Source organism: Bubalus kerabau, chromosome X (assembly GCF_029407905.1).
Source record: "Bubalus kerabau isolate K-KA32 ecotype Philippines breed swamp buffalo chromosome X, PCC_UOA_SB_1v2, whole genome shotgun sequence".
In the NCBI taxonomy this organism is placed as follows: domain Eukaryota; kingdom Metazoa; phylum Chordata; class Mammalia; order Artiodactyla; family Bovidae; genus Bubalus; species Bubalus kerabau.
In genome coordinates this window covers 18,544,803-18,570,945 of record NC_073647.1, presented here as the reverse complement: position 1 = coordinate 18,570,945, position 26,143 = coordinate 18,544,803, and the positions used below count along the sequence as shown (strand labels likewise).

Here is a 26,143-nt window from a genome sequence, read left to right as displayed (position 1 = left end):
AGTTAAATAGGCAGGGTGACAATATACAGCCTTGACGTACTCCTTTTCCTATTTGCAACCAGTCTGTTGTTCCATGTCGAGTTCTAACTGTTGCTTCCTGACCTGCATACAGGTTTCTCAGAAGGCAGGTCAGGTGGTCTGGTATTCTCATCTCTTTCAGAATTTTCCAGTTTATTGTGATCCACACAGTCAAAGCCTTTGGCATAGTCAATAAAGCAGAAATAGATGTTTTTTCTGGAACTCTCTTGCTTTTTCCATGATCCAGTGGATGTTGGCAATTTGATCTCTGGTTCCTCTGCCTTTTCTAAAACCAGCTTGAACATCAGGAAGTTCACAGTTCACATATTGCTGAAGCCTGGCTTGGAGAATTTTGAGCATTACTTTACTAGTGTGTGAGATGAGTGCAATTGTGTGGTAGTTTGAGCATTCTTTGGCATTGCCTTTCTTTGGGATTGGAATGAAAACTGACCTTTTCCAGTCATGTGGCCACTGCTGAGTTTTCCAAATTTGCTGGCATATTGAGTGCAGCACTTTCACAGCAGCATATTTCAAGGTTTGAAATAGCTCAACTGGAATTCTATCACCTCCACTAGCTTTGTTCATAGTGATGCTTTCTAAGGCCCACTTGACTTCACATTCTAGGATGTCTGGTTCTAGGTCAGTGATCACACCATCGTGATTATCTGGGTCATGATCTTTTTTGTACAGTTCTGCTGTGTATTCTTGCCATCTCTTGTTAATATCTTCTGCTTCTGTTAGGTCCATACCATTTCTGTCCTTTATCGAGCCCATCTTTGCATGAAATGTTCCCTTGGTAGCTCTAATTTTCTTGAAGAGATCTCTAGTCTTTCCCATTCTGTTGTTTTCCTCTATTTCTTTGCATTGATCGCTGAGGAAGGCTTTCTTATCTCTCCTTGCTATTTTTTGGAACTCTGCATTCAGATGCTTATATCTTTCCTTTTCTCCTTTGCTTTTCACTTCTCTTCTTTTCACAGTTATTTGTAGGGCCTCCCCAGACAGCCATTTTTCTTTTTTGCATTTCTTTTCCATGGGGATGGACTTGATCCCTGTCTCCTGTACAATGTCACAAACCTCCGTCCATAATTCATTAGGCTCTCTGTCTATCAGATCTAGTCCCTTAAATCTATTTCTCACTTCCACTGTATAATCATAAGGGATTTGATTTAGGTCATATCTGAATGGTCTAGTGGTTTTCCCTACTTTCTTCAATTTAAGTCTGAATTTGGCAATAAGGAGTTCATGATCTGAGCCACAGTCAGTCCCGGTCTTGTTTTTGCTGACTGTATAGAGCTTCTCCATCTATGGCTGCAAAGAATATAATCAATCTGATTTCGGTGTTGACCATGTGGTGATGTCCATGTGTAGAGTCTTCTCTTGTGTTGTTGGAAGAGGGTGTTTGCTATGACCAGTGCATTCTCTTGGCAAAACTCGATTAGCCTTTGCCCTGCTTCATTCCGTACTCCAAATTTGCCTGTTACTCCAGGTTTTTCTTGACTTCCTACTTTTGCATTCCAGTCCCCTATAATGAAAAGGACATCTTTTTTTGGGTGTTAGTTCTAAAAGGTCTTGTAGGTCTTCATAGAACCATTCAACTTCAGCTTCTTCAGCGTTACTGGTTGGGGCATAGATTACCATGATATTGAATGGTTTGCCTTGGAAACGAACAGAGATCATTCTGTCGTTTTTGAGATTGCTACCAAGTACTGCATTTCGGACTCTTTTGTTGACCATGATGGCTACTCCATTTCTTCTAAGGGATTCCTGCCCACAGTAGTAGATATAATGGTCATCTGAGTTAAATTCACCCATTCCAGTCCATTTTAGTTCACTGATTCCTAGATTATTGATGTTCACTCTTTCCATCTCCTGTTTGACCACTTCCAATTTGCCTTGATTCATGGACCTAACATTCCAGGTTCCTATGCAATATTGCTCTTTACAGCATCGGACCTTGCTTCTATCACCAGTCACATCCACAACTGGGTATTGTTTTTGCTTTGGCTCCATCCCTTCATTCTTTCTGGAGTTATTCCTACACTGATCTCCAGTAGCATATTAGGCACCTCCTGACCTGGGGAGTTCCTCTTTCAGTATCCTATCATTTTGCCTTTTCATACTGTTCATGGGGTTCTCAAGGCAAGAATACTGAAGTGGTTTGCCATTCCCTTCTCCAGTGGACCACATTCTGTCAGACCTCTCCACCATGACCTGTCCATCTTGGGTGGCCCCACACGGCATGGCTTAGTTTCATTGAGTTAGACAAGGCTGTGGTCCATGTGATCAGATTGGCTAGTTTTCTGTAATTATGGTTTCAGTGTGTCTGCCCTCTGATGCCCTCTAGCAACACCTACCCTCTTACTTGAGTTTCTCTTACCTTGGATGTGGGGTATCTCTTCACGGCTGCTCCAGCAAAGCGCAGCCACTGCTCCTTACCTTGGACAAGGGGTATCTCCTCAGGGCCACCCCTCCTGACCTTGATCGGCTGGGACGCACTGCGCAGAAGTGCGCTGGCTGCCACGCACTGCACAGAAGCCTGGCTGAGAGGACCCACCCCTCACCCAAGGTCAGGGGTGGCGACCCAGAGCACCAGGCTTCACCGGCGCAGGAGCGGAGGAGAGGAGCTACCCCACGTCCGAGGTCAGGGGCAGCAGCCGAGATGAGCTACCCCACGCCCGAGGTCAGGGGCAGCGGCCAGGAGGAGCAACCCCACGTCCAAGGAGTTGTGGCTGCACGGGCGCAGGAGGGCCGAGAGAAGCTACTCCATGTTCAAGACTTGTGGTAGGACTTTAGAAAGCCTCAGATTGGTAATTAGGAAACCTGGGTTCTATAGAAGTAAATAACTATAACCCTGTAATAACTACAATTTATTGGGAGCCTATCTAGTACTAGGCATTGTACCACATTGCAGTAGAGGCAGTAGATTATCGATTATCCTACAATATCCCTTGTAAGGTAGGGGACAATATCCCTATTTTAAGATGAAAAAACAAAGTTATCAGAGGTTATATAATTTTCCCAAGATCATACAATAGTTTGATAAATCTTAATCATAATTTAGGTTTAAATCCAGGTTTCATTGCTCCAAATTCATGTTCCTTCTCTTTCTGTCTGACGTGGTGACCTTGAGTAAGTCACCCAACCTCACTCAGCTAAGGTTTTTTCCCTGTAATATTAGAAGCTTAGGCCAAGTCAGTGGTTTTCAACTAGAGCTGTACATCAGAGTTGCCTGAGGAGCTGTAAAAAAAATAATGCACAGGCTGCACCCCAGATTCACTAAATCAGACTCGTCTGAGTGAAGCCTAGGCATTGTTTGTTTGATTCCTAAGTTGATTCCAATGTGCTGCCAGAGTTGAGAATCACTGACAGTGATGTCTAGAATCTTTTCCAATTACTAAAAACTCAGAAGTTAAAGTCTCAAGAGATTCTGGACATTTTCCTTTTTGACTAAAACTGTAACCTCTCCAGCGTAGATGACTAAGACATTTCAGATTCCTTTTCACTAAATTATCTTCCTTTTCCCTTTATACTTCTCCTATGGAACAAAAAAAAGGAGTGGGTTCTTGAAATTACAGACATTTAAAATTTTAAGAGAAATTTTGCAGTTTCCCAGAATACCTCCACCCCTTTTATTGACTAAATAGAAGGGGAAAGGGCACCATGAGAATTTGATTATTCTGACCCACACTAAGAGGACAGACAGTGGTAGCAAAATGAGGAAGTTTAAGATGCTAATAACTGAGGCAGCTCTCAAATCATCTGCTTGCCAACTTGGATAAGAGTCAGGTGGGGGCCTTGGCCTAGTCCACAAGTGAGACTCATTTATTTTTGCATATGAACTATAATCACTTGTTGTTGAGCTCTCCAAATCTTGAGCTGGGAGAATTATTGTTAAGAGCTGAATGGGAGGAACGGATAACACAAAATAAATCCTTACAGATACAAAACCAACACTAGAAAACCGTTGACCATCATGCTTTGTTTTGTTGGGCTATGAACTGTAGCATTTTGCTTGGAAAATGCTTTGATACATATAAATAGCAACACAGAGCTGGCGGATACAAAAGGCTTTATGTATAAGATAAGTGAGTAGAAAGCACATTTTTAAAGCAGACGGAGAATCGTCTCATTAAGTAGATTTTTAATAACTCTCTAAAGCCAAATTTATCTAATTTTATTTAATGATTTCCCAGACAAGCTTACTTTTCCTCTAAATGCTGCATGATTGGACTTCACCTCTCCAGCAAAGAATCAGAGGAAGAGTTCACTGGAATCAGAAAACAAAAACCTGAAAAGGATGGTCTGTACACTGGCTGACTCTGTCAAGCAAATTATTCCGATGGCTTGAAATATTTTTGTAACTGTTCACCTCTTTACTGTCAAGTTCACCCCAAAACAGTTCTTTCAGTAAACATGAACAGAATACAATGACCACAAACTTTACAAACAAATCCTTGTCTCAAGGACCCAGGTTCTAAGTATTCCCTAAAATAAGAGTTTAAACCCAGTGGGATGTCTTTCCACTAACTGTCTTCTTTAGGAAAATGACTGAAAATTGGACTGGGTTGTCACAACAAAAGTAAAGAACAAAATCAAAGAACATTTGATGGGGCTGATGGGGCTGAGTCTTTATCATATATATATATATATATATATATATATATATATATATATATCATAGTTACCAAATCATTGAATAACATAAATCTCAGGTTCATGCAACCAATTTGCTGTGAAACCAAGATGAGCATCTTAGAGGCCACATGCTTCTGGGACTCGAAAGCAGAAGCGTGATGGGGACAGTAGGGTTATCTCTGGGACATGTTAAGTTTCTAAGAGGTCTGTCCCAAGCAAACATTTTAATTTCAAATGCTTTTGCACTTACACTTAGATCTTCCACCTCCTGCAACCCGAGAACGACCACCAGGATGCAAAACAGTATTTGTGGGCGGCCTGCCTGAAAATGGGACAGAGCAGATCATCGTGGAAGTGTTTGAGCAGTGTGGAGAGATCATTGCTATTCGGAAGAGCAAAAAAAACTTCTGTCACATTCGCTTTGCTGAGGAGTACATGGTGGATAAAGCTCTTTATCTTTCTGGTAGGTGTTTAGTCATGAGGACTGTGCCCACCAGGTATGACACAGAGACTGGGGATCAGTGTGTTTGCATCTGTGGCAGCTAAAGTGAAAAAGTGAAAGTGACAGTTGCTCAGTCGTGCCCAACTCTTTGCTACTCCATGGACTATATAGTCCATGGAATTCCCCAGGCCAGAATACTGGAGTGGGCAGCCTTTTGCTTCTCCAGGGGATCTTCCCAACTCAGGGATCAAACCCAGGTGATTGGGCTTAATGGCAGCCTCTCACCTTCATAGATGAAAAATGTATGTTACAGCCCAGTGTGTTCCTTTAAAGTTCCCATGTAGTGCCAGTTGCCATGTTCAGTCACTTCAGTCAGGTCCAACTTTTTGGGACCCCCTGGACTATAGCCCACCAGACTCCTCTGTCCATGGGATTTCTCCAGGCAAGAATACTGGAGTGGGTAACCATGCCATCCTCCAGGGGATCTTCCCAACCTGGGGAACCCCCATCTCCTGTGTCTCCTGCATTGCAGGTAGATTCTTTATCACTGAGCCACTGGGGAAGCCCCAATTGCCATGGGATAACTCCAAAACTCCTTACTTGTAACATTAAAGGCCTTGATTATCTGTTTTTCCTGTCACCATTACCTCCTAATCCTTCCTTTCCATACCATGTGCTAACCACACTAAACTAATTCTAGTTCCCAGAATGGTGTTTTTTGCCTTTTCCTCTGACTAGAATTACCTTTCCCACCCCACCCACCATACATACATTTTCATAGTCCAGAGCTCCAGCTCAATCACAACCTCTTCTGGAAAGCCTTCCCTGACCTCTCTCCCCACTCTGCACCAGGCTGGTTTGGGCACCCCTTCCTCAGAGCTTCCCCCACACCTGGTGCTTCCCCCTGAAAGACACCTGTAATACCGCATGAGAACTTTCTCTCTCCACTCCTGTCTCCTGCAACAGAGCATGAACTCCTTAGGGGAAAGACTATGTCTTCCATAACTTTAAAACCCCAGCATCTAGCACATAACCCTGGTACCAAAGTAGATGTTCAACAGTAACTATGGATGTCAGCTAGTTATCAAATATTAATTGGCTGATAGAATGCTAGGTGGCCGAGGAGATGGCAAAGACCGAGGCACATCTTGCCATCAAGAATATTACACTCTGAAGATGGCAAAATATGATACATATGTCAACAAAACATATCAGGTACCAATAAATGCTAAGAAGAAGATAAAAACAGCTAACACACCTGGGTTTGCTAGGAAAACAAGCATTCTCTGACATTTGAATTGAGATTTGAACAATATGAAGGAGATTGCCATGCAGACACCTGTGGGAAGAGCATTCCAAAATAAGGAAGAGCAAGTCAAAGACCCTGAGATGAAAATGAACTTGGTGTGTACAAGCAGAGGAGAGAAGGTAAGCATGATTGGGGCCCATTAAATGAAGGAGAAGCAGTGACAGGAAATGAAGTCTGAGAGGTAAACACAAGAAAACTGTGTTGGGCCTTTAATGTTTACCAGCATACCTCATTTTATCACACTTTGTATTATTGTGCTTTGCAGATACTGTGTTTTTTACAAATTGAAGTTTTGTGGTAACCCTGCATTGAGCAAGTCTATCAAAGCCATTTTCCCAACAGCATTTAGTCATTTCGTGTCTCTGTGTTACATTTTTGTAATTCTTGGAAAATTTAAAACTTTTCATTATTTGTTTTGGTAATCTGTAATCTTTGATATTATTATTGTCATTGTTTTTGGGTGCCACATATAAGATGTACCCCAGTAAGATGGCTATCCTAACTGATAAATGTGTGTGTTCTGACTGGTTGTTCTCCAATCTCTCCCTCTCCTTGGGCCTCCCTATTTCCTGAGATGCAACAATATTGAAATTAGACCAGTTAATAACCCTACAATGGCCTCTATGTGTTCAAGTGAAAGGAAGAGTCTCTCACTTTAAATCAAAAGTTAGAAGTGATTAAGCTTAGTGAGGAACGCATGTTGAAAACTGAGATAGGTGAAAAGCTAAACTTCTCATCCCAAACAGTTAGCCAAATTGTGTATGAAAGGTAAAGTTCTTAAAGGAAATTGAAAGTACTACTTCAGTGAACACACAAGTGATAAGAAAGTGAAACAGATTTTTTGCTGATATGAAGAGTTTTGTCTGGATAGATCAGACCAGCCGTGACAGTCCCTTAAGCCAACGCCTAGCCCAGAGCAAGGTCCTAATTCTCTTCAATCCTGTGGAGGCTGAGAGAAGTGAGGAAGCTGTAGAAGAAAAACTTGAAGCCAGCAGAAGTTGGTTCATAAGGTTTAAAGAAAGAAGTCATCTCCATCACATAAAAGTGCACAGAGAAGCAGCAAGGGCTGATGTACAAGCTACAGCAAGTTATCCAGAAGATCGAGCAAAAATCATTAATGAAGGTGACTACAGTAAGCAACAGATTTTCAATGGAGATGAAACAGCCTTCTATTGGAAGAAGATGACATGTAGGAATTTCACAGCTGGAGAGGAGAGCTCAATGCCTGTGTTCAAAGCTTCAAAGGACAGACTGGCTCTCTTGTTATGGGCTAATGCAGCTGGCAACTTTCAAGTGAAGCAAATTCTCATTTACCATTCTGAAACTCCTAGGTCCCTTAAGAATTATGCTAATTCTACTCTTCCTGTGCTCTATAAATGGAACAACAAAGCCTAGATGACAGCACGTCTGTTTAACAACATGGTTTACTGAATAGTTTAAGCCCACTACTCAGACTGACTGGTCAGGGAAAAAGAAAAGATTCCTTTCAAAATGTTACTGCTCATTGACAGTGCATCTGGTCATGCAAGAGCTCTGATGGCTGTTAATGTTTTCATGCCTGCTAACACAGCAGCCATTCTCTGTAGCCCATGGATCAGAGTCATTTCAATTTTCCAGTCTTATTATTTAAGAAATACAATGAATAAGGTTATAGCTACCATAGATAGTGATGCCTCTGATGGATCTGGAAACAGTCAATTGAAAACCTTCTAGAGAAGACTCACCATTCTAGATGCCATTAAGAACATTTGTGATGGGAAGAGGTCAAAATACCAACATACCCAGGAGTTGGGAAGAAGTTGATTCTAACCCTCATGGATGACTCTAAGGGGCTCAAGACCTTGGTGGAAGAAGTAACTGAAGACGTGGTGGAAATAGCAAGAGAACTAGAATTAGAACTGGAGCCTGAAGATGTGACTGAATTACTGTAATCTTAATGATAAAACTGTAATGGGTGAGGAGTTGCTTCTTAGAGATGTGCACAGAAAGTGGTTTTGTGACATAGAATCTACTCCTGGTAAAGATGCTATGGAGACTGTTGAAATGACAACAGAAGATTTAGAATATTATACAAACTTAGTTGTTTAAACCAGCGGCAGGGTTTGAGAGGATTGGCTCCAATTTTGAAAGAAGTTCTACTGTGAGTAAAATTCTATCAGACAGCACTGCATGCTACTGAGAATGGATGAAGCAAACGTCATTATTGTTTTAAATTTTAAGAAATTGCCACAGCCACGTCAACCTTCAGAAACCATCACCTCGATCAGTCAGCAGCCATCAACGCCAAGGCAAGACCCTCTACCAGCAAAAAAGATTACAACTCACAGAAGGCTCAGATGATGGTTGGCATTTTTTAGCAATAGAGTATTGTAATTAAGTTATTTACATTTTTAGGCATAATACTATTGCACACTTCATAGACTACAGTGCATGTAAGCATAACTTCTATATGCACTGGGAAATCAAAAATTATGTATCACTCACTTTATTGTGATGTTCACTTCATGGTGGTAGCCTGGAACTGAACCTAAAATATCTCCAAGGTATTCTGGGTACAACAGGAAGCCATTGAGGGATTTTTAAGGATAGAGTGACATGATCCGGTATACATTTTAGAAATATCACTTCTAAAGTGATAGATTGATGTAAAGGATGGACTGAAGGGTATGGAGAACGCTGGTGACTGGTGGTTAGGTAGCTAACTATAGTATCAGTCTAATCCAGAACTGATAGTGGCTTATATACTATGGTAGTTGGAGTGGAGATAGTAAGAACTAGTCTGCATAAAGTCACTTGTTTCTTGTGAGGAGACTGAGGTGATTGGAACTGGAAGCTCCAATACTTTGGTCACCTGATGCGAAGAGCCAACTCATTGGAAAAGATCCTGATGCTAGGAAAGATTGAAGGCAAGAAGAGAAGGGTGTGACAGAGGATAAGATGGCTGGATAGCATCACCGACTCAGTGGACATGAATCTGAGCAAACTCTAGGAGATAGTGAAGGACAGGGTAGCCTGGTGGGCTGTAGTCCATGGGGTGGCAAAGAGTTGGACATAACTGAGCAACTGAACAACAACTCTTAAATATTATAAAATGAAGCCCTTTGCCTTTTAGGGTGGTTTCAAGATAAAGTTTCATGGTCAATCTTTTACTTAACTTGAATTATTATTCATTATGGGGCAGTGGACAGATAAAACTGAAGGCAGAAGATGAAGTAATTGGAAAGGGCATAGAACCATTAACTACTTCCTTGCCTAAGGGTTAACAGTTTGGAAGAATTGGGTCCAAGTGCTACAGAATCTTCATTCATGTAACAGGCACTTGTTGGACATCTCTTTGTGTAAGCTATTGTGCTAAATGTTGTGCAGGATAGAAAACAGGTAAAACCTAGTTCTTCCCCTTAACGAATCTAAGGTTAGCGTGAAGTCTTACATTCATTTATCAAAGAATCATTGAGCACCAGTTAGTATCTAACTGCTCCTGCTAAGTCGCTTCAGTCGTGTCCGACTCTGTGTGACCCCATGGACTGCAGCCTACCACGCTCCTCCGTCTACATAGTATTTTCCAGGCAAGAGTACTGGAGTGGGGTGCCATTGCCTTCTCTGACCTATTGCAATAGGCCAAAGAAAAAGTAATGAGTGTTGGAAAAAGTAGGCTGGTAACACGGGAGAAGTGAGGAGGCAGATGTAGAATGCTCTTTTTACATTTGCTAAGTGCTGTAAAATCCAGCTCCTGGAGATTTAACAGCACTTAGCAATGATGACAGAGCATTCCACAATAGACTATTTTAATAAGAACTTAAAGGTCTTGAAAAGCCCTGAACAGTTGTACATAAAAGACGACATGCTGCTCAGGAGGCATCCATCTAAACATTGAAATCAGCTCTCTGGTAACAGCCACCTGGAAACATTCTGATGGCTGCCAAAGGAAAGAAGATTGCAATCACCAATATGAAAACAACTAATTTTTCCCTTTAAATTTGAACCTGCTCCTTGAAAGTTTAAAAGTGCTAGAAAACTCCTGAATTGGATGGCTGTTCTCCCACATTGTAAAAGAGATTTAAACAAACAAAAATCCCTTAGAAAAGAGGCTGAAGCGTTCCCCTCTGTCTCCAGGCAATACGCTGGGGAAATCACAGTAATCACTTCATTTGGTTCTTGTCTCTTAGTGATCTCTGTCTTCAATACCTAATGTCCAGAGTCTTAAAAACCATTGTTTCATATATTTTGTCCATATTTTTAGTGGTTTAAGGCAGGAGTTACTCTGCAAGCTTGTGCTGAGAATGAAATGAGATAAATGGGTGTGGAAGCACCTAGCTAAGCTTTTGAAACTTAAAAGGCTAATAAAAACAGTAATTTTAAAAAGTTTTTTTGTTGAGAGATTTAACTTGGGTGCTAAAGCTGCGACCAAAAATGGAGGTGGGGACTTGAATCCTGGTTTTATGAATCCCAGTCCCATACCAGTATACTATAAGCATGCGCGTGCTAAGTCACTTCAGTCGTGTCTGACTCTTTGTGACCCTATGGTCTGTAGCTCTCCAGGGTTGTCTGTCCATGGGATTTCCCAGGCAAGAATACTAGAGTGGGTTGCCATTTTCTCCTCCAGAGGGTCTTCCTGACCCAGGGATCGAACCCCGGTCTCCTGCATTGCAGGCAGATTCTTAACTGCTGAGCCACCAGGGAAGCCCAGTATAAACACACTACCTCTTTTTTTGGGTAAGGATTCCAAATTATATGTCAGCTGGATAACATACCACTTTCCATCATTTCTCTTCCACACCCTCCAACCCAACTCCTTCAAATGGTTATGAATCACCAACTATGTCTAAGAAACAATATAGGGGATTGAAATGTCAACCTGATACATTGAAATTTTATCAAGTTTTTTTGGTGGTATGACTGACACTGTTGAAGTTATCCAAAGACAGTAGAGTTTGAAGCCAGCTTTTTCATTCTTCCCAGCCCATGGTGCCATATAAGGCTTATTCTTGATACTGTTACCACAGAGCCTCCCTCTGTCACAGGTAAGGTGGCAGATGGAGGAATCTTGGACTATATTATATTTTATGTGGCTTCCCAGGTGGCTCAGTGGGTAAAGAATCTGCCTGCAATGCAGGAGACCCAGGTTCGATCCCTGGGTCGGGAGGAGCCTGGAGGTGAGTATGGCAACCCACTCCAGTATTCTTGCCTGGGAAATCTCATGGACAGAGGAACCTGGCAGGTTACAGTCAATAGACTCGCAAAGAGACACGACTGAGCACAGACGCCAACTATGAAATAATAAACTTTTATCAGAGACAGAGAGTATAATCCAAGCCTGTAGTGTTCCCCTTGTAGTAGTGGGGAGAGAATTTGGAGTTATGTGGCCAACTGAAACCACTGCGATTGCATTTGAAGGACGCAACTTGGAAAGCAACTTGCAGCCACTCACTCACTGGGCTGCTCTTGTGCTCCTCTCTCTCCCTCTTGTGCACTTAGGTTACCGCATTCGCCTGGGCTCTAGCACTGACAAAAAAGACACAGGCCGGCTTCACGTTGATTTTGCACAGGCTCGAGATGATCTGTATGAGTGGGAATGCAAACAACGGATGCTAGCAAGAGAGGAACGCCACCGCAGAAGGATGGAAGAAGAAAGGTTGCGCCCACCATCCCCACCTCCAGTGGTCCACTATTCCGACCATGAATGCAGCATTGTTGCTGAAAAACTAAAAGGTAAATGAAACATTTGAGCTTGGTGATTAGCTCTCTTCTTTGGAGAAATTTAATAAATGTCTTTGTATTGTTGGCAGTTATCCTCGAATTTCCCACTGAGAGATTCTAGGCATTTCTTGTGTTGAAGCCTTGCAGATAGAGAGGTGTACCCAGTAATTCAAGAGCCAAAGAATCTGTCCCTCCCACTTGTGTCTCTGATCCTTCACTGTTTCAAGTGATGTTACTTTTTCTCTCCATACATCAGGTGATTAGGAAGAAACAGGTTTTTCCCACTTTTTCACATCAGAGAATTTTAGCTGTGATCCATGACTGGAGACCTGTAAGCACCCCCACCCCCTTTCATTGTGGATGGCAAGTTAGCTTTGAATTCTAAATCAGAATAAATCAAGATGGTAGAACTTGTCGTGACCTCAGGAAACTCTGGCTAAATTCCATTTTATAGATGAAAATTGGAGGGCCATGCATCTAAGGACAGTGTATGTCCTTAGATTACCCTGGTGGCGCAGAGGTTAAAGTGTCTGCTTGCAATGTGGGAGACCTGGGTTCGATCCCTGGGTCGGGAAGATCCCCTGGAGAAGGCAATAACAACCCACTCCAGTATTCTTGCCTGGAGAATCCCATGGACGGAGGAGCTTGGTGGACTACAGTTCGTGGGTCGCAAAGAGTCAGACACAACTGAGCGACTTCACTTTTACTTTCACTTTAGCTACCACCAACTAAAAGAGAATTTCTTGAATCACAAAATGGTCAATTTATTTCACACAGTAACTATAGAGACTTTTAGATATTGCTAAATCAAACTGCTTTCCCTTTAGTTTTGATTCCTGTTCCCCTTGCTTGACTCTCAGAGCCATTTCGCTAATTTAATCTTAATTGCCCTGCCTAGTCTCTTGTGTTAGCTCAAATCCAGTTTTTTCATATGGTTGATTTTATTGGATGAGGGCTAGTGTCCCATCGATCTTACTGATGACACCAGCACTGCTCTAACGGTATGAATTTTCCCTGCTTCTTGTGCTCTAGGCTTAGCAAGATGCTGCTAATTCCACTTTGCAAATAGGTCTCATTCACAAAACTTGTTTGCACCATTTAGCCTAAGGGCTCCACACATTACAGAAATCCTTTGTTTGGATTGATTTGTCTTCCTCTAAGAGAAAAGCAGAAAACAGAGTCAAAAGCAGAGGCACAGAAGTAATGGGTTGGTTAGAAAAGCTGGAAAGGCTGAAAGCAGACACCAGGTCCAAGATTTACCTACTTCCATAAGACCAAACAGCTCACTTTGAACTTTTCTTAACAAAATGAATTTGCTCATTGTATGGACCTCATGCAAAAAGTGAGCATTGATACATCAAGTATATGCCAATTATTTTTTAAAAACTGAGCATCAACATAAAGACTGGTACGTAAGTAACGAAAAGCTGCTCTAATGGTGAGGCTGACTTCCCATTACATATCTGCACTAAAAAATGCAAGTGGTGAGGAGTTCATATTACGGTAAGAGATGGTTCTTCTGGATGTAAGGGTTCCTGGGCAGAGAGCTATGTAGAGTCCTACAGTGGGCTTTCAATGGGATGCTAATGGACTCTCCTTTATCGGGAGCCTTTAACAGCAGAATGTGTAAGTGGTACGTCAGAAAGCTGAATCAGAGGCTTTGAAAGAGCAGTGCTACTATTTTAACATCAGAGAGTGACTCCTAACTAGCTGTAGAAATCCACTTGGACGTATCCTCAGGCAAGAGAAACAGGATATGGAAAAATGTTGAAATAGAACAAATTACATCAAAATAGATTGTGACTGGGACTGAGTGGAAGGCCTGGGGCTGTGGATTGGATGCAGGAGTGATGTTAAAAAAGGTCAGACATAAGTGTTTATACCTAAAGAATAGCCATTTAACTCTTTCTTAAGCCTCCTCCCAATGGATTCCATGGATCCAGGATAAAGTTACCGTCAAATTCAAGTTAAACTCAAGACTCAAGTTTTATTATGCTTCTTAAAAAATAAGATTGTGGAATTCTGAAGTTCTCTCACCACTAATTTATACATTACACACACACACATACAGAGGCATTAAAAACTGCAATATGTGAAAACTGTATCAATGAAGAAATCTTTCTTTAAGGAAAGAAGAGACACTCTTGTTCTGAAAACTCTTCATAGACTAGACTACAACCAATCTTACTAGTTTTGGAATCTTTCATTCTGTCTGTATATCCGCCTGCTGGCTGCCTGTGTGTTCACGCATGTGTATGCATGGCTCCTTGCCCTCAGCAACTCATTTTACAACTGTCGCCAAAAAGCCATGGTGGCCTCCTTGCCAGCATGTTGGGAAAATAGATGGAGATTTGGTTACATTCGATGTCTCTAAAAATAAATCCTCTTTTTCCAGATGATTCCAAATTCTCAGAAGCTGTGCAGACCTTGCTCACCTGGATTGAGCGAGGAGAGGTGAACCGTCGCAGTGCCAACAACTTCTACTCCATGATCCAGTCGGCCAATAGCCACGTCCGTCGCCTGGTGAACGAGAAAGCTGCCCATGAGAAAGACATGGAGGAAGCAAAGGAGAAGTTCAAGCAGGCGCTTTCTGGGATTCTCATTCAATGTGAGTGGAAGTCATAGTTCTGCTGGAAGGATGAGAGGGCACTTCACTTAGTCATTGCTCTCTCTAGACAGGAACCAGGCCTTCAGAGCCATCCTGTGTCAAGAAGCACCGCCCTCTTCATCACTGCCTTGTGCTTTCCTTATATTACCAAATGCCCAAGCTCCAGTTTCACAGGAATCATGTATGCACTTACCGTGTTCATTTTCTCTGGAGTATCTACTTCAGCTCCTTAGAAACACTGACACTTAGACAATAGGCTTGTGCTTTTACTTTCCCTGGTTCTCAAAGTAAGTTACAAGCAGCCTCAGGCTCCAGTGGAAAACTCAGAATTTCACTGATGAAGTCAGGATGTAGCATCAGGATTTGTAAGCTTCTTAGCTTCAGATTTGCCTCATTATTATTGTGTAATATGCTTTTCAGGTATTCCATTTTAGGGATAAATTGTAATTATATTTTCTGAGGTAATTGAATAAAAGCCAAATTTGCTACTTCTACCTTTTATCTTTAGTTTCCTTTGACATTTCCTTTACTGATGTCAGGAGATCCTGGGAGGGCACGGGAAGCCACTGAAATAGCCATTTTCAAAAATTAGTACCACACCAAACCCATCTAAGGTCTCCTAAATGAGACAGGGCAGAAAAACTCTCATATAATGGTTTTAGTTCTCCATATTATAAAACTATGCACTCTTCTCTTTTGACTGAGAAGCTGTATTCACATTAGGAATGAGGGTACGGTTTTATGACTTTGGTTTTAAACAATCATGGCCTAGTCTTCTCATATTTGACTTCCCATACTTGACTTACACATAAACAGGATTAAGGAGGAGTTGTTTCATTTTTCATTTTTATTCTGAAAGTCCTATGGTCATAGAATCTGGGAGGAGAAAGCATATGTTTTTTAGACTTCAGAATAAATGGGAAAAGAGAGTAGCAAGCCTTATGGGAATATAAATTCTTAAATCATCAGTAAACAAGCTACCAATAGGGCTGCAAAGAAAGAAATAACACCTCTGAATTTTCTTACTGTGAACACCCAGCCAGGCAGAGGATCTTGTCCTTCTTCTCTTTTCCCAGAAAAATAGTCATGACTGTTTTCCCTCTCTTGAACCAATTGCAATAAAGCCCGAGAATATTTGTACACATTTCCTCATTTGACATTTTAAGCGACCCTGAAAAATATTTTGTAGGACTGCACTTACATGGTATTCTTGCATAATACTTGTATTTCTCCAGCCAACAAGCCTATCTAAGTAGACTTAAAATAGGTCCCATCCACTTTAGGTTTTGATTTGTTGCTTCCAGTTAGACATACCTCAGAATAGTAAGAGGATAGATTCCATTGAAATGAAGCATTCAGGCTCATTCTGAAGGGCTAGTTTATGTAAGAAACCAATGGTCACAAGGAGCTGGTATAGTTCACTGTTTGCTCTCATGCTGTACTGGGTCAGTAGCGCTAAACCACATTCACCATGACTCCTGCCTGAATGAATACACACTGCCTCTATTAAAGCTTTATTCACCCTTTCACCCCAAATCTTCTAGAGTTCTACTGATGTATACTGATATCTTTGCCTTTGAATCCTCTTTAAACTCATGGTACCCCAACACATGTAGCCTTTTTTTTTTTTTAAGCACAACTCTAGTCAAGTAGTGTCGTAGGAGACACACCAAGCTGATGCTTCTCTTATTTCTTTTCTCCTCGCTTTTGCCATCCCTGGGTGATACTCTGGCTGATTCAACTGTTGATCTGACGCTGCAGTTGAGCAGATAGTAGCCGTCTACCATTCCGCCTCCAAACAAAAGGCTTGGGACCACTTCACAAAAGCCCAGCGTAAAAACATCAGCGTTTGGTGCAAACAAGCTGAGGTTAGTAACTTTTTACTCTGGTAGCCCCTCAGGGGAACAGTTTCTTTCTTTAACAAGTTATTGATTTGGAGTTTAGCTAGAATTAAATAGTGCCAAGCTCCCCCGGCCACAACAAGCCCCTAATGAAATACTGAGACCAGTTCTGTAGCCTGTCGCTGTGTCCTGACCGCCTGCTGCCAAAAGGTAATAAATGTGCACATGTTGTCTTGAATGCATTCTGCTGGATGGAAACCTTAGTAGTGAAAATGTAGCTGCGATAATTAAAAGTTTACTTCTCTAAGCTAGCTAGTCTTGGGTACAACAATAATTACTGACCTGTGTGTCTAGTGGTAGTGATATTAGGGCTGTCTTACATTTATTAGAGCATCTTGACAATTAAAGCTAAAAGCTGCCTGGTGGTACATTGGAGCACTGAAATTTCTGAGCTTCTTTTATCAAACCTGCTCAGCCATCATTATAGGTGGCAGCTTTAAAGGTAACAGAGGACTCTGATTTCAAATTAAGATGGACACACACCTCTCTGCTTGTGCTCAGGTGACATTTTTAGCGTAACACTAGAATGTATCTGATGGGATTAGGTTTTGGTTCTAAATCCAAGATTAAAAACTGAGATGGGAGGTTTGTTTACACTGATATGCCTTTGGAATGGTGTGACATAGGCCTCGAGTTCTACTTTTCCTACGGGTAGCTTCCTTACCCAGTCAGCCCTGACGCCTTCAATCTATGTATGCAGCAGCTTTTTCAACTTTGTTTCTGAGTCCTGTTTGCCAGTCTAGTTGCAATCCCATCGCATCTATCAATGTAGGTTGTCATATTCCTTAATATTTAAATAGCATTTGTAGGGAATTTACATATTATAAATATAATAATGGGCTTCCCTTGTGGCTCAGCTGGTAAAGAATCTGCCTGCAATGCAGGAGACCTGGGTTCAATGCCTGGGTTGGGAAGATGCCCTGGAGAAGGGAAAGGCTACCCACTCCAGTATACTGGCCTGGAGAATTCCATGGACTGTATAGTTTATGGTGTCACAAAGAGTTGGACCCAACTGAGTGACTTTCACTCACTCACTCACTACATATTATAAAACACTTTCACACTGGTTATCTCACCTACATGAGCCTCCCAGTAAATGTGGTGCAGTGGAAAGAACCCAGAACTTGGAATTGACGTGAATTCAAATCTCAACTCTGACTTATTACAGCTGCGTGATTTTGAGCAAGCTGGTCAGCCTTTCTTAGTCACTTTCTTAATCATCTGGATTCAATGAGATGAACTATATAGACAGTGAAAGTGAAGTCGCTCAGTCGTGTCCGACTCTTTGCAACCCCATGGACTGTATCCTATCAGGCTCCTCCGTCCATGGGCTTTTCCAGGCAAGAGTGCTGGAGTGGATTGCCATTTCCTTCTCTAGGGGATCTTCCCGACCCAGGAATCGAACCCAGGTCTCCCGCATTGCAGGCAGATGCTTTACCATCTGAACCACCATGGAAGCCCATATAGACAGTATGAAAATACAAATACTATATAAATGAGAAATAGTATTATTTCAGTTGATCATTAACAACTCCATAAGGAATAATAAGTAAGTAGAGTTTTACATGTGAGAAAACTGAGACATGGAAATGTTAAGTGATGTACACAAAATGACATAGTTGGTAAGTGGTCAGTTCAGGACTGGACATTCTTCACTCTGCGCTCTGGTATAAACTGCCTAGTGGTCTTGAGCCGGTCATTTCGTCTTTGTGAACCTCAGTTTCCTAACCTATCAAATGAAGATAATGATCTATCCCTTCTGTCCTTCATGAGAATACATGACATAGTCTGTGTGGCAACAATTTGAGAACCATGAAGAGCATTTAGAGGAAGATAAACCCACTCCTATTCATAAACTGACAGTCTCTGAGCCATCAGTTCTGGCTCAGTCAAGAGATCAGGGAGTCACTGCAGAGAAATCCTTGACAATATCAGCCCAGTAGAGGGTTCAGTTCAGTTCAGTCGCAGTTCAGTTCAGCTGTCTACAGTTTCAGCTCAGTCTGAAATTTCTGAGCTTCTTTTATCAAACCTGCTCAGCCATCATTATAGGTGGCAGCTTTAAAGGTAACAGAGGACTCTGATTTCAAATTAAGATGGACACACACCTCTCTGCTTGTGCTCAAGTGACATGACTTGTGCTCAGTCGTGTCCAACTCTTTGTGACCCCATGAATCGCAGCACGGCAGGCCTCCCTGTCCATCACCATCTCCTGGAGTTCGCTCAAACTCACGTCCATCGAGTTGGTGATGCCATCCAGCCATCTCATCCTCTGTCGTCCCCTTCTCCTCCTGCCCCCAATCCCTCCCAGCATCAGAGCCTTTTCCAATGAGTCAACTCTTCCCGTGAGGTGTCCAAAGTACTGGAATTTCAGCTTTAGCATCATTCCTTCCAAAGAACACCCAGGGCTAGAGTCATACAAATCCAGAAAGTTTGTAATTGTTTAAAAAATGATAATTAGGGTCAAAAAAGGAAGTGATTGTCTTACTGTAGCACAAAATGGTTTTAGAATGCTAGAGCTACCTCATGTTGTGGAGCCCAACAAACAAAATTCAATATTTCAAGTCAAATGTGTACTGAACACATTCTCTGTCTCAGGTATTATGACAGGCAATGCAGAATGAGGTGGTCTTTGTCCTCACTGAGCTAAAAAGTTTTTAAAAAGTGATCAAGGGGAGGGTTGGAGTTTAACACCTAAATTTCAAGTAGCCAAAATCTTTAGTTGAAATAATTCAGAAAAATAAAAGTTGAGAGAAAAATGCTCAGTATGTCTTCCCGTTGTAGAAAAGCCATACTAGTCTCTACCTTCCCTTCGAAACACATACCTGTGTATCCTTTTTAGGGGTTGGAACAGGCTGTCTGAAGTGCCCCACCCATTACAGAAAACCCTACCCTGTACACTATTTCCTTTTTCATAGGAGTGGCACCTCTTGTTGGAGCACTGACTCACCTAGCCCACAACCCTTTCGTAAACAAATTTGCAAAAATGGTCTCCATTAATACTATTCATCAAGGCTCTGTGTAGTTATAGCAAGCCCACATATCTGGTGGCTATATGCATGCATGCATGTGCAGTCTCTCAGTCATGTCTGACTCTTTGTGACCCCATGAACCATAGCCCGCCAGGCTCCTCTGTCCATGGAATTTTCCAGACAAGAATATTGGAGTGGGTTGCCATTTCCTTCTCCAGGGGATCTTCCTGACTAAGGGATTGAACCCTCATCTCTTATGTTTCCTGCATTGGCAGGCAGAATCTTTACCACTGAGCCACCTGGGAAGCCCCTGGTGGCCATATGCTTGAGTTTAGTTACCTCCTCAATAAACTGAGCTATGCTAGTGAGCTGGCCATTTCTCTGGGGCTGTGGAGAGCTGAGACTTACACACCCTGTCACCTAGTATTGCAGCGGAGCTTGCTTGACACAGTGATAAGGACACGGCCAGCATGACTTACTACATATTTGGTGATGTGCCTTGTAGGCTTTGTAAAAACCTAGAAAAATGCTTCCTGCCTGTTGGATTGGATTAATTAAGGTCTACCTTGAATACTGCAATCTTTATAAGTAAAACTACTGACAGTGGAACATAGCTCGTGGCCTTGCTCTAGCATCGTATTCCCTAAACCTAAAAGATTTCTTCTGCTTTATATTGGTGCCTTTTTAAATCATGGCATTAAATTTGTTTTCAACTCTGTGTACTTTCACTTGATGACAGGCAATGCTGAGGACTAGAAGGCAGTATCCTGTAGAAAGTGACAGAACTGTCCTCTTAAATCAGGGCTGCCTCTTAGAACCCCACAGAGAATCAGAGCATCTCAGTGACTTAATCAACTAAACTGGCTTTTTCTTGATGTAGGCATCAAAGCTACAACTCCTAAGCTAGGGATTTCATTAAGGTAGAAGAGTCTTACACTGAACCTTTTCTACCAGTTGCCTTGGGGAATAAACCAGCGGGTGACCTCCTCATGTCGCAGAGTACCTGTTCTTTGTCTCATTGTCATCCTCCTTCCAGCAGCCAACCCTGTCTCACTCTAGTGAGAGAAGGTACAGAGTAAGAAGAAAAAGTCCCCACTTTCAGGGAGCTAAGGGCACTCACTCTAGCAGCATCCACCAGGCAGACTAGTTTGATAATGAGTCTTTTTCATTGGTTTACTTTCCTGATTTATGTGTGTGAGGCTTCTGCTGATATAATTTGAAAGGGTAATAAAATAAGAGAAGGCTGATGTCCCTCCCCTTAATAAAAGTTAGCATCTTCAGTGACTTTACTGACAGTTCTGAGTGTTGTGGGAACCCTTTTTCTATGAAATCATTGAAAACCTGCGTATTTCTCTTACTGAGATCTTGGCCTACATTACAAGTTGGGTGGTATTAATATATAAGAAGCTAGAGCCATAGTGGTAGGCACTGGAAGATACTCCCTTGCATTCTCCCTGATGTGAGATTTTATATCACTGGACCAGAGAAAAGGGACATGGTGATTACATACTATTAATAGCATCCTCATGAAGTGAAATACTGTGATTGCTAAAATCATTCCAAACTCTGAAGACCTGGTTGCAGATAAATGTTCAAGTCATCTGCATACCCTCATTTTAGGACCCATTTGCACTAACACTAGCTTTTGCTTTCAGCCATCAAACCACATACCAACAAAATTTGGATCAACCAAATTTGTATTTCCATTATGTAGCATACAATAGACATTGATTAAGAGCCTGTGTTTGTGCTTTGGTTGATTGGCTTGAACGATATCTCAGAATCAAATTTCTACATATGCATAGGAGTTATCTCCCTCTCATCTGCCCTTTTGCCACTACTATTAATGTTCAAAGTCTGGGTAAGTACAATTTTGTAATGCAATTCATAAGGAACTTTGCTTTTCTTATAGTTATATTCCTGTCAAAAAACATGAGTAAGATGAATTTAAGTCCACATAAATTTCTTGGAAACTATATAGTTAGATAATTAATGTTCAATGATTTATGATTTGCCTACTTTATGATAAATCAAAAATGTCAGCTGGTACCAAGATGATTCTTTTCATGCATTTTCCTCTGTCTAGGGTTTTTGTTTTATTCTATGTTGAAAATGCTTTGTCCTCCATAGTGGAGCAGTATGTAAATATCTAAGCTTCACAAAAAGTTACTGCATGGAGAAGGAAATGGCAACCCACTCCAGGATTCTTGCCTGGAAAATTCCATGGACAGCGGAGCCTGGTGGGCTACAGTCCATGGGGTCACAAAGAGTTGGCCACTGTTGAGCGACTGAGCACAGAATAGACTCAAAGGCATCATAATGCATTTTGAAAAGTCACTAACAGTTCACTGTTTAAATAAAAATATCGCAGGTCTACTATGGGCAACAAAGTGATGTAAAAACCTTAGGAGGGCTGTCTTATCTTTTTTGATGTACTCTATCAGTGATGTGACCCAGTTGATTTCAGGTAGAGATTTACAAATGAAAATTTCTGGAAAATGTTTTTGCATGCCATTGCCACTCATTTGTGCTTCCCTGGTGGCTCAGATGGTAAAGAATCTGCCTGCAATGCAGGAAACCTGGGTTTGATACACTGGGTAGGGAAGATCCCCTGGAGAAGGGAATGGCAAATCACTCCAGTATTCTTGCCTGGAGAATTCTATGGACAGAGGAGCCTGGTGGGCTACAATCCATGGTGTCGCAAAGAGTCGGGCATGACTGAGCAACTTTCACTCACTAGAAGTGTAAATTCCTTGGATTGGCCACTCGTTTGGCTTCAGTGATCCAACAGTCAGGATGGGAAAAGGGGCAAATCTAAGAGACAGCTATTTCTCTTGCTGCCTATACTTGAGTGACTCAAAGTCCTCCTGCTGCCTGCTCCTGTGTCCACACTAGGTAGAGTGCCTTCCTTAGGTAAATGCCACGTTTCAGTTCTTCACTCTGAAGGTATTCGTTAGGGCTTGATTCCAAAAGTAGAGCTTTTTTGATCTATCAGAGAATATAGAAAATAGGCATCTTAGATATCAAGTGCTTTAATGGTAAGGTTTTCAAAGTATTAAAATCTCATTTACTTTACTTACAGGTGGTGTCATTTACTGAATGCTGTCCCTATGTTTACTGTTGTCTGGTGCCCTATAACTGCTATTGTTCTCTTTGCTTATTTATATTTATAGAAAAGTAATGATATAGGCCTTAGTTTCTGTGTAGCTAAGAAGGATTGGCTAGTGGTTAGAGGGCGCTATGCTTCGCCACTTTGCCTGTCTGGCTGAATATCTATCTGAGAGCAAGCTTCTTAGTTTTTCTTCCCCTTTCATTATCAGCTAAAGGAACTGGTAATTCTTGTTTTTGAAGTATTTTGAGGCATTGAGGTAAAATTTGCCCTTAGGTCCATTATTTTTCTAGGGATTTTTTGAAGCTGGGAAAGATCTCTAGATAAGCTGTATCGCTTAGTTATTGAACAGTTTATACTTCTAAGAAGAGATTACACTTTCTTGCCCAGCTGTAAGCAGAAAAGATGCTTTGCAGATGCTGAGCAGCTGCAGGGCATGTTTTAGCTATCAGTTAGATCTTCCAGCCCTGGGACATTTCCCTAGAAAGAGTACAATTTACTCTTCAGAGAAGCACAATAACTTCCCCAGAGTTAGACAACATGTCTGTGAATTGAAAGTTAGTCTCTGCTTATACCCTCTGACAGTCTACATTTTTGTTAGGCACCTAGGAGAGCCACGACTTTTCCTGATGAAGTAAGTTGTACAATATTCGAATTTGCCAGTGTCAAACCTCATTGTGATCACCTTTCCAGTAACAGCTCTTTGATAACTGAAATCCAGACTCCTGAGATAGAATGAATTCTTAGAAATGAGCAATTCCGTTACCGTTCTCTGTGCAATGAGTTTGAATAAGACATAGTAAATCTCTCTCTTGACACAATCCTCTAAAGTTCATTTTTTCTCAAGCAAGTCATTATTTTCTTCTATTTTAAAGTAATGCCCCTGCAGCACATGGAAGATCCTATGTTAGTATTTCTATTTTTTTCTGTTTTTTTCCCCATTACTTCTTAGCTATTAGTGATAATACTGAATAGCTCACTTTTTAATAGGTCCTTTTATTTATATTTAGTGTAAACTTACCTTGATATAGAAATTTTTTCCTGATAAAAGGAATGAAAAGGGAGAAAGGAGAATATTAGTTGAAGTAGTGATTAACTGTAGCATTAATTATTAAGAAATCCATTTGAAATATTTATAATCTCCCTAAATGGAGGCAATTTTCACCAGACAGCTTTGGACATTTCCTGTATTATGGCCCAATTGGGGCTAACCTAGGCAAAGATTTCTCAGCTTAGTGTGGAGGAGCCCCTGACAGGCATCAAGTGGCCTCTAAATGATTGCAAGCTGTTCAGAAATAGAGTTCTCACACATGAATTTTTTGAAAAAGTGACTTTTCCAATATTATCTCAATCGTCCATTGTTCTTCATACCGGATCATTTTACATCCGGTAGCACGTCCCTTCAGCCTGAAGAACTTCAACTTTTCTTCTAGTGCAAGTCTTTAGGTGACAAATACATTTACATTTGTCTGAAAATATATTAAATGTCATCTCTATTCTTGAAAAAATCTTTCTCTGAATGTAGAATTCTGAATAAATATTTTTTTATTTCTTCTTGCGCTTTGCACTTTTAAGACTTGTTTCCCTAACTTCTGGCTTTTACTGTTTCTGAAAGAAAGTTCTTGCAGGTATGTCAATTAATTAAGGGTTTTACCTGCTGATTGTGAATATTTTGCTTTTAAGTCTTTGGATTCTCTTATATTCTTTTAAAGATTGTTGATTTTATTTTCTTTTGTTTTAGTGGTCAATTTACTTCATTGAATATAAGCTAGAAATTGTCTCTCTTTGATGGCAACTCAAATCTCAGCTGAGTTTTTTGCCTTAGCTGTGTAGTTTGGAATCTGATGTGTGCTTTCATGGTTCAGGGATCATGAAGAATTTGAACAGTTTTTATACACAGAATTTGGATTCCTCTCTCTTTGGCTGACTACTTTCTGGGATCCCCTCCTCACTTTGCAGTGGCTGTCCAGTGGTGCCCTGAACTCTCTCTATTTCTTTAGGATATAAAGCCCGTGGATTTTCTGTTTAAAAGTTAGCCACCTTGTGAGGTTCTAGCTGTAGTCTGCTCTCAAAATAGAAGTCCCTTTAAAACTGGAAGACCCACATCCTTCTTCCAAGAGTCAACTCTTCTTCAGAATGTACCTGTTTTTGTTCATCCTCTAATGCCATCAAGTAGTTAGGGAATTGGTTTGGTTTTTTGTTGTTGTTATTATCCAGGGAAGGGTTGATCTGGTAGGAGTTCAATCCTAACAGCTCATTTGTCACTCTAAACTACTAAACCTGCAAATGTTTGATTAAAAGTTGTGTTGACTAAGACTATAAGGGGAGAGGAAAGAGGATGGAAGGCAGTGAAATCAAAGGATTTGACATGGGAAGGTGAACATGGCAGAACCTTAAGGGAAAGTCCAGAAATCCATGTGAGTAAGAGATGGAAGGTGTTTCGCAGTCAACAGTACTGTCTAAAATGGGAGGGATACAAGAATCGTCAGCTGCTAGAGCTCTGGTTATAGAAGGAGAGCCTATGCAGGGCAGAGTACACAAAGTTTGCTTTGTCTATTGAGACTGTCCTCAGCCTCAACATGCCCCTTTGCCTCTACCTTAAGACCACTCTGAAGTGTTGTTACCCATCTAAAAAGACCCCGCTTTCCCTTGTCCTTAATTCTGTTTATTTCCTTAACATTTTCAAGGCTTTCCCACCTAAAAAGCATGCCTTTTAACCTTAGGAAATTCGCAACATACATAATGACGAATTAATGGGAATCAGGCGAGAAGAAGAAATGGAGATGTCTGATGATGAAATAGAAGAAACAACAGAAACAAAAGAAACTGAAGAATCAGGTAAAGAAAATTCTGCTTTGCTTTATTTAACACCTACTGAAAGGGATGATGCTTTAAAACAACTGGTAAGGTAGAGGCACAAACCCATCAGACTGGAACCAGCTAAAAACAATCTGTGAGGCCATATAAGTACACACTGGCTGAATGTCAACTATGTGGCTACAGGACTTTTTGTAGTCTTAATTTACCCCCATTTTCCATCATTAAAAGTAAACTTTTTATCCTAGGAGCACTGGATATTTAGGCATCTTTGTTCTATTTTGACCTGGATTTATATGTTCTACAGTAGAAACTATAAGATGGTTTACATATAAATAGCCGAACTTTTAGGAAAAATAATTAGATATCTACATCACTTATAATTTACACCAAAATTAATAACAAATGGATTGAAGATTCAAATGACAAAATCTATATGTAGCAAAAGAAATTTTGGAAAATGTAGGAGTTGGTTTTATAATTTGGGTTGAAGATCTCCAAAGATAGAAATCATAAAAGATATTTTTGATAAATGTATCTGCATAAAATTAAATATTTCTGTTTAAAACTCACAGAGTTAAAGAAACAATCTGCAAACTAAGCAGAAATATCTACAATATATGAGTCTGCCTATCCAC

The 26,143-nt window shown here is 41.0% G+C and overlaps 1 protein-coding gene across 17 annotated transcripts in view; it reads left to right on the top strand.

Moving 5' to 3' along the window:
• The window catches only part of ENOX2 (ecto-NOX disulfide-thiol exchanger 2), a 295,795-nt gene that overhangs the window by 229,019 nt on the left and 40,633 nt on the right, over positions 1-26,143 (top strand). For all 17 annotated transcript variants that reach the window (XR_008708214.1, XM_055564072.1, XM_055564071.1 and 14 more), the window contains 5 exons: positions 4,910-5,116; positions 11,880-12,113; positions 14,497-14,709; positions 16,471-16,577; positions 25,412-25,526. Coding sequence is in view for 16 of the 17 variants with exons in the window: in XM_055564072.1 (XP_055420047.1) it covers positions 4,910-5,116; positions 11,880-12,113; positions 14,497-14,709; positions 16,471-16,577; positions 25,412-25,526 (876 nt within the window). In the remaining variant the exon portion in view is untranslated. The remainder of the gene's footprint in view (positions 1-4,909; positions 5,117-11,879; positions 12,114-14,496; positions 14,710-16,470; positions 16,578-25,411; positions 25,527-26,143) is intronic.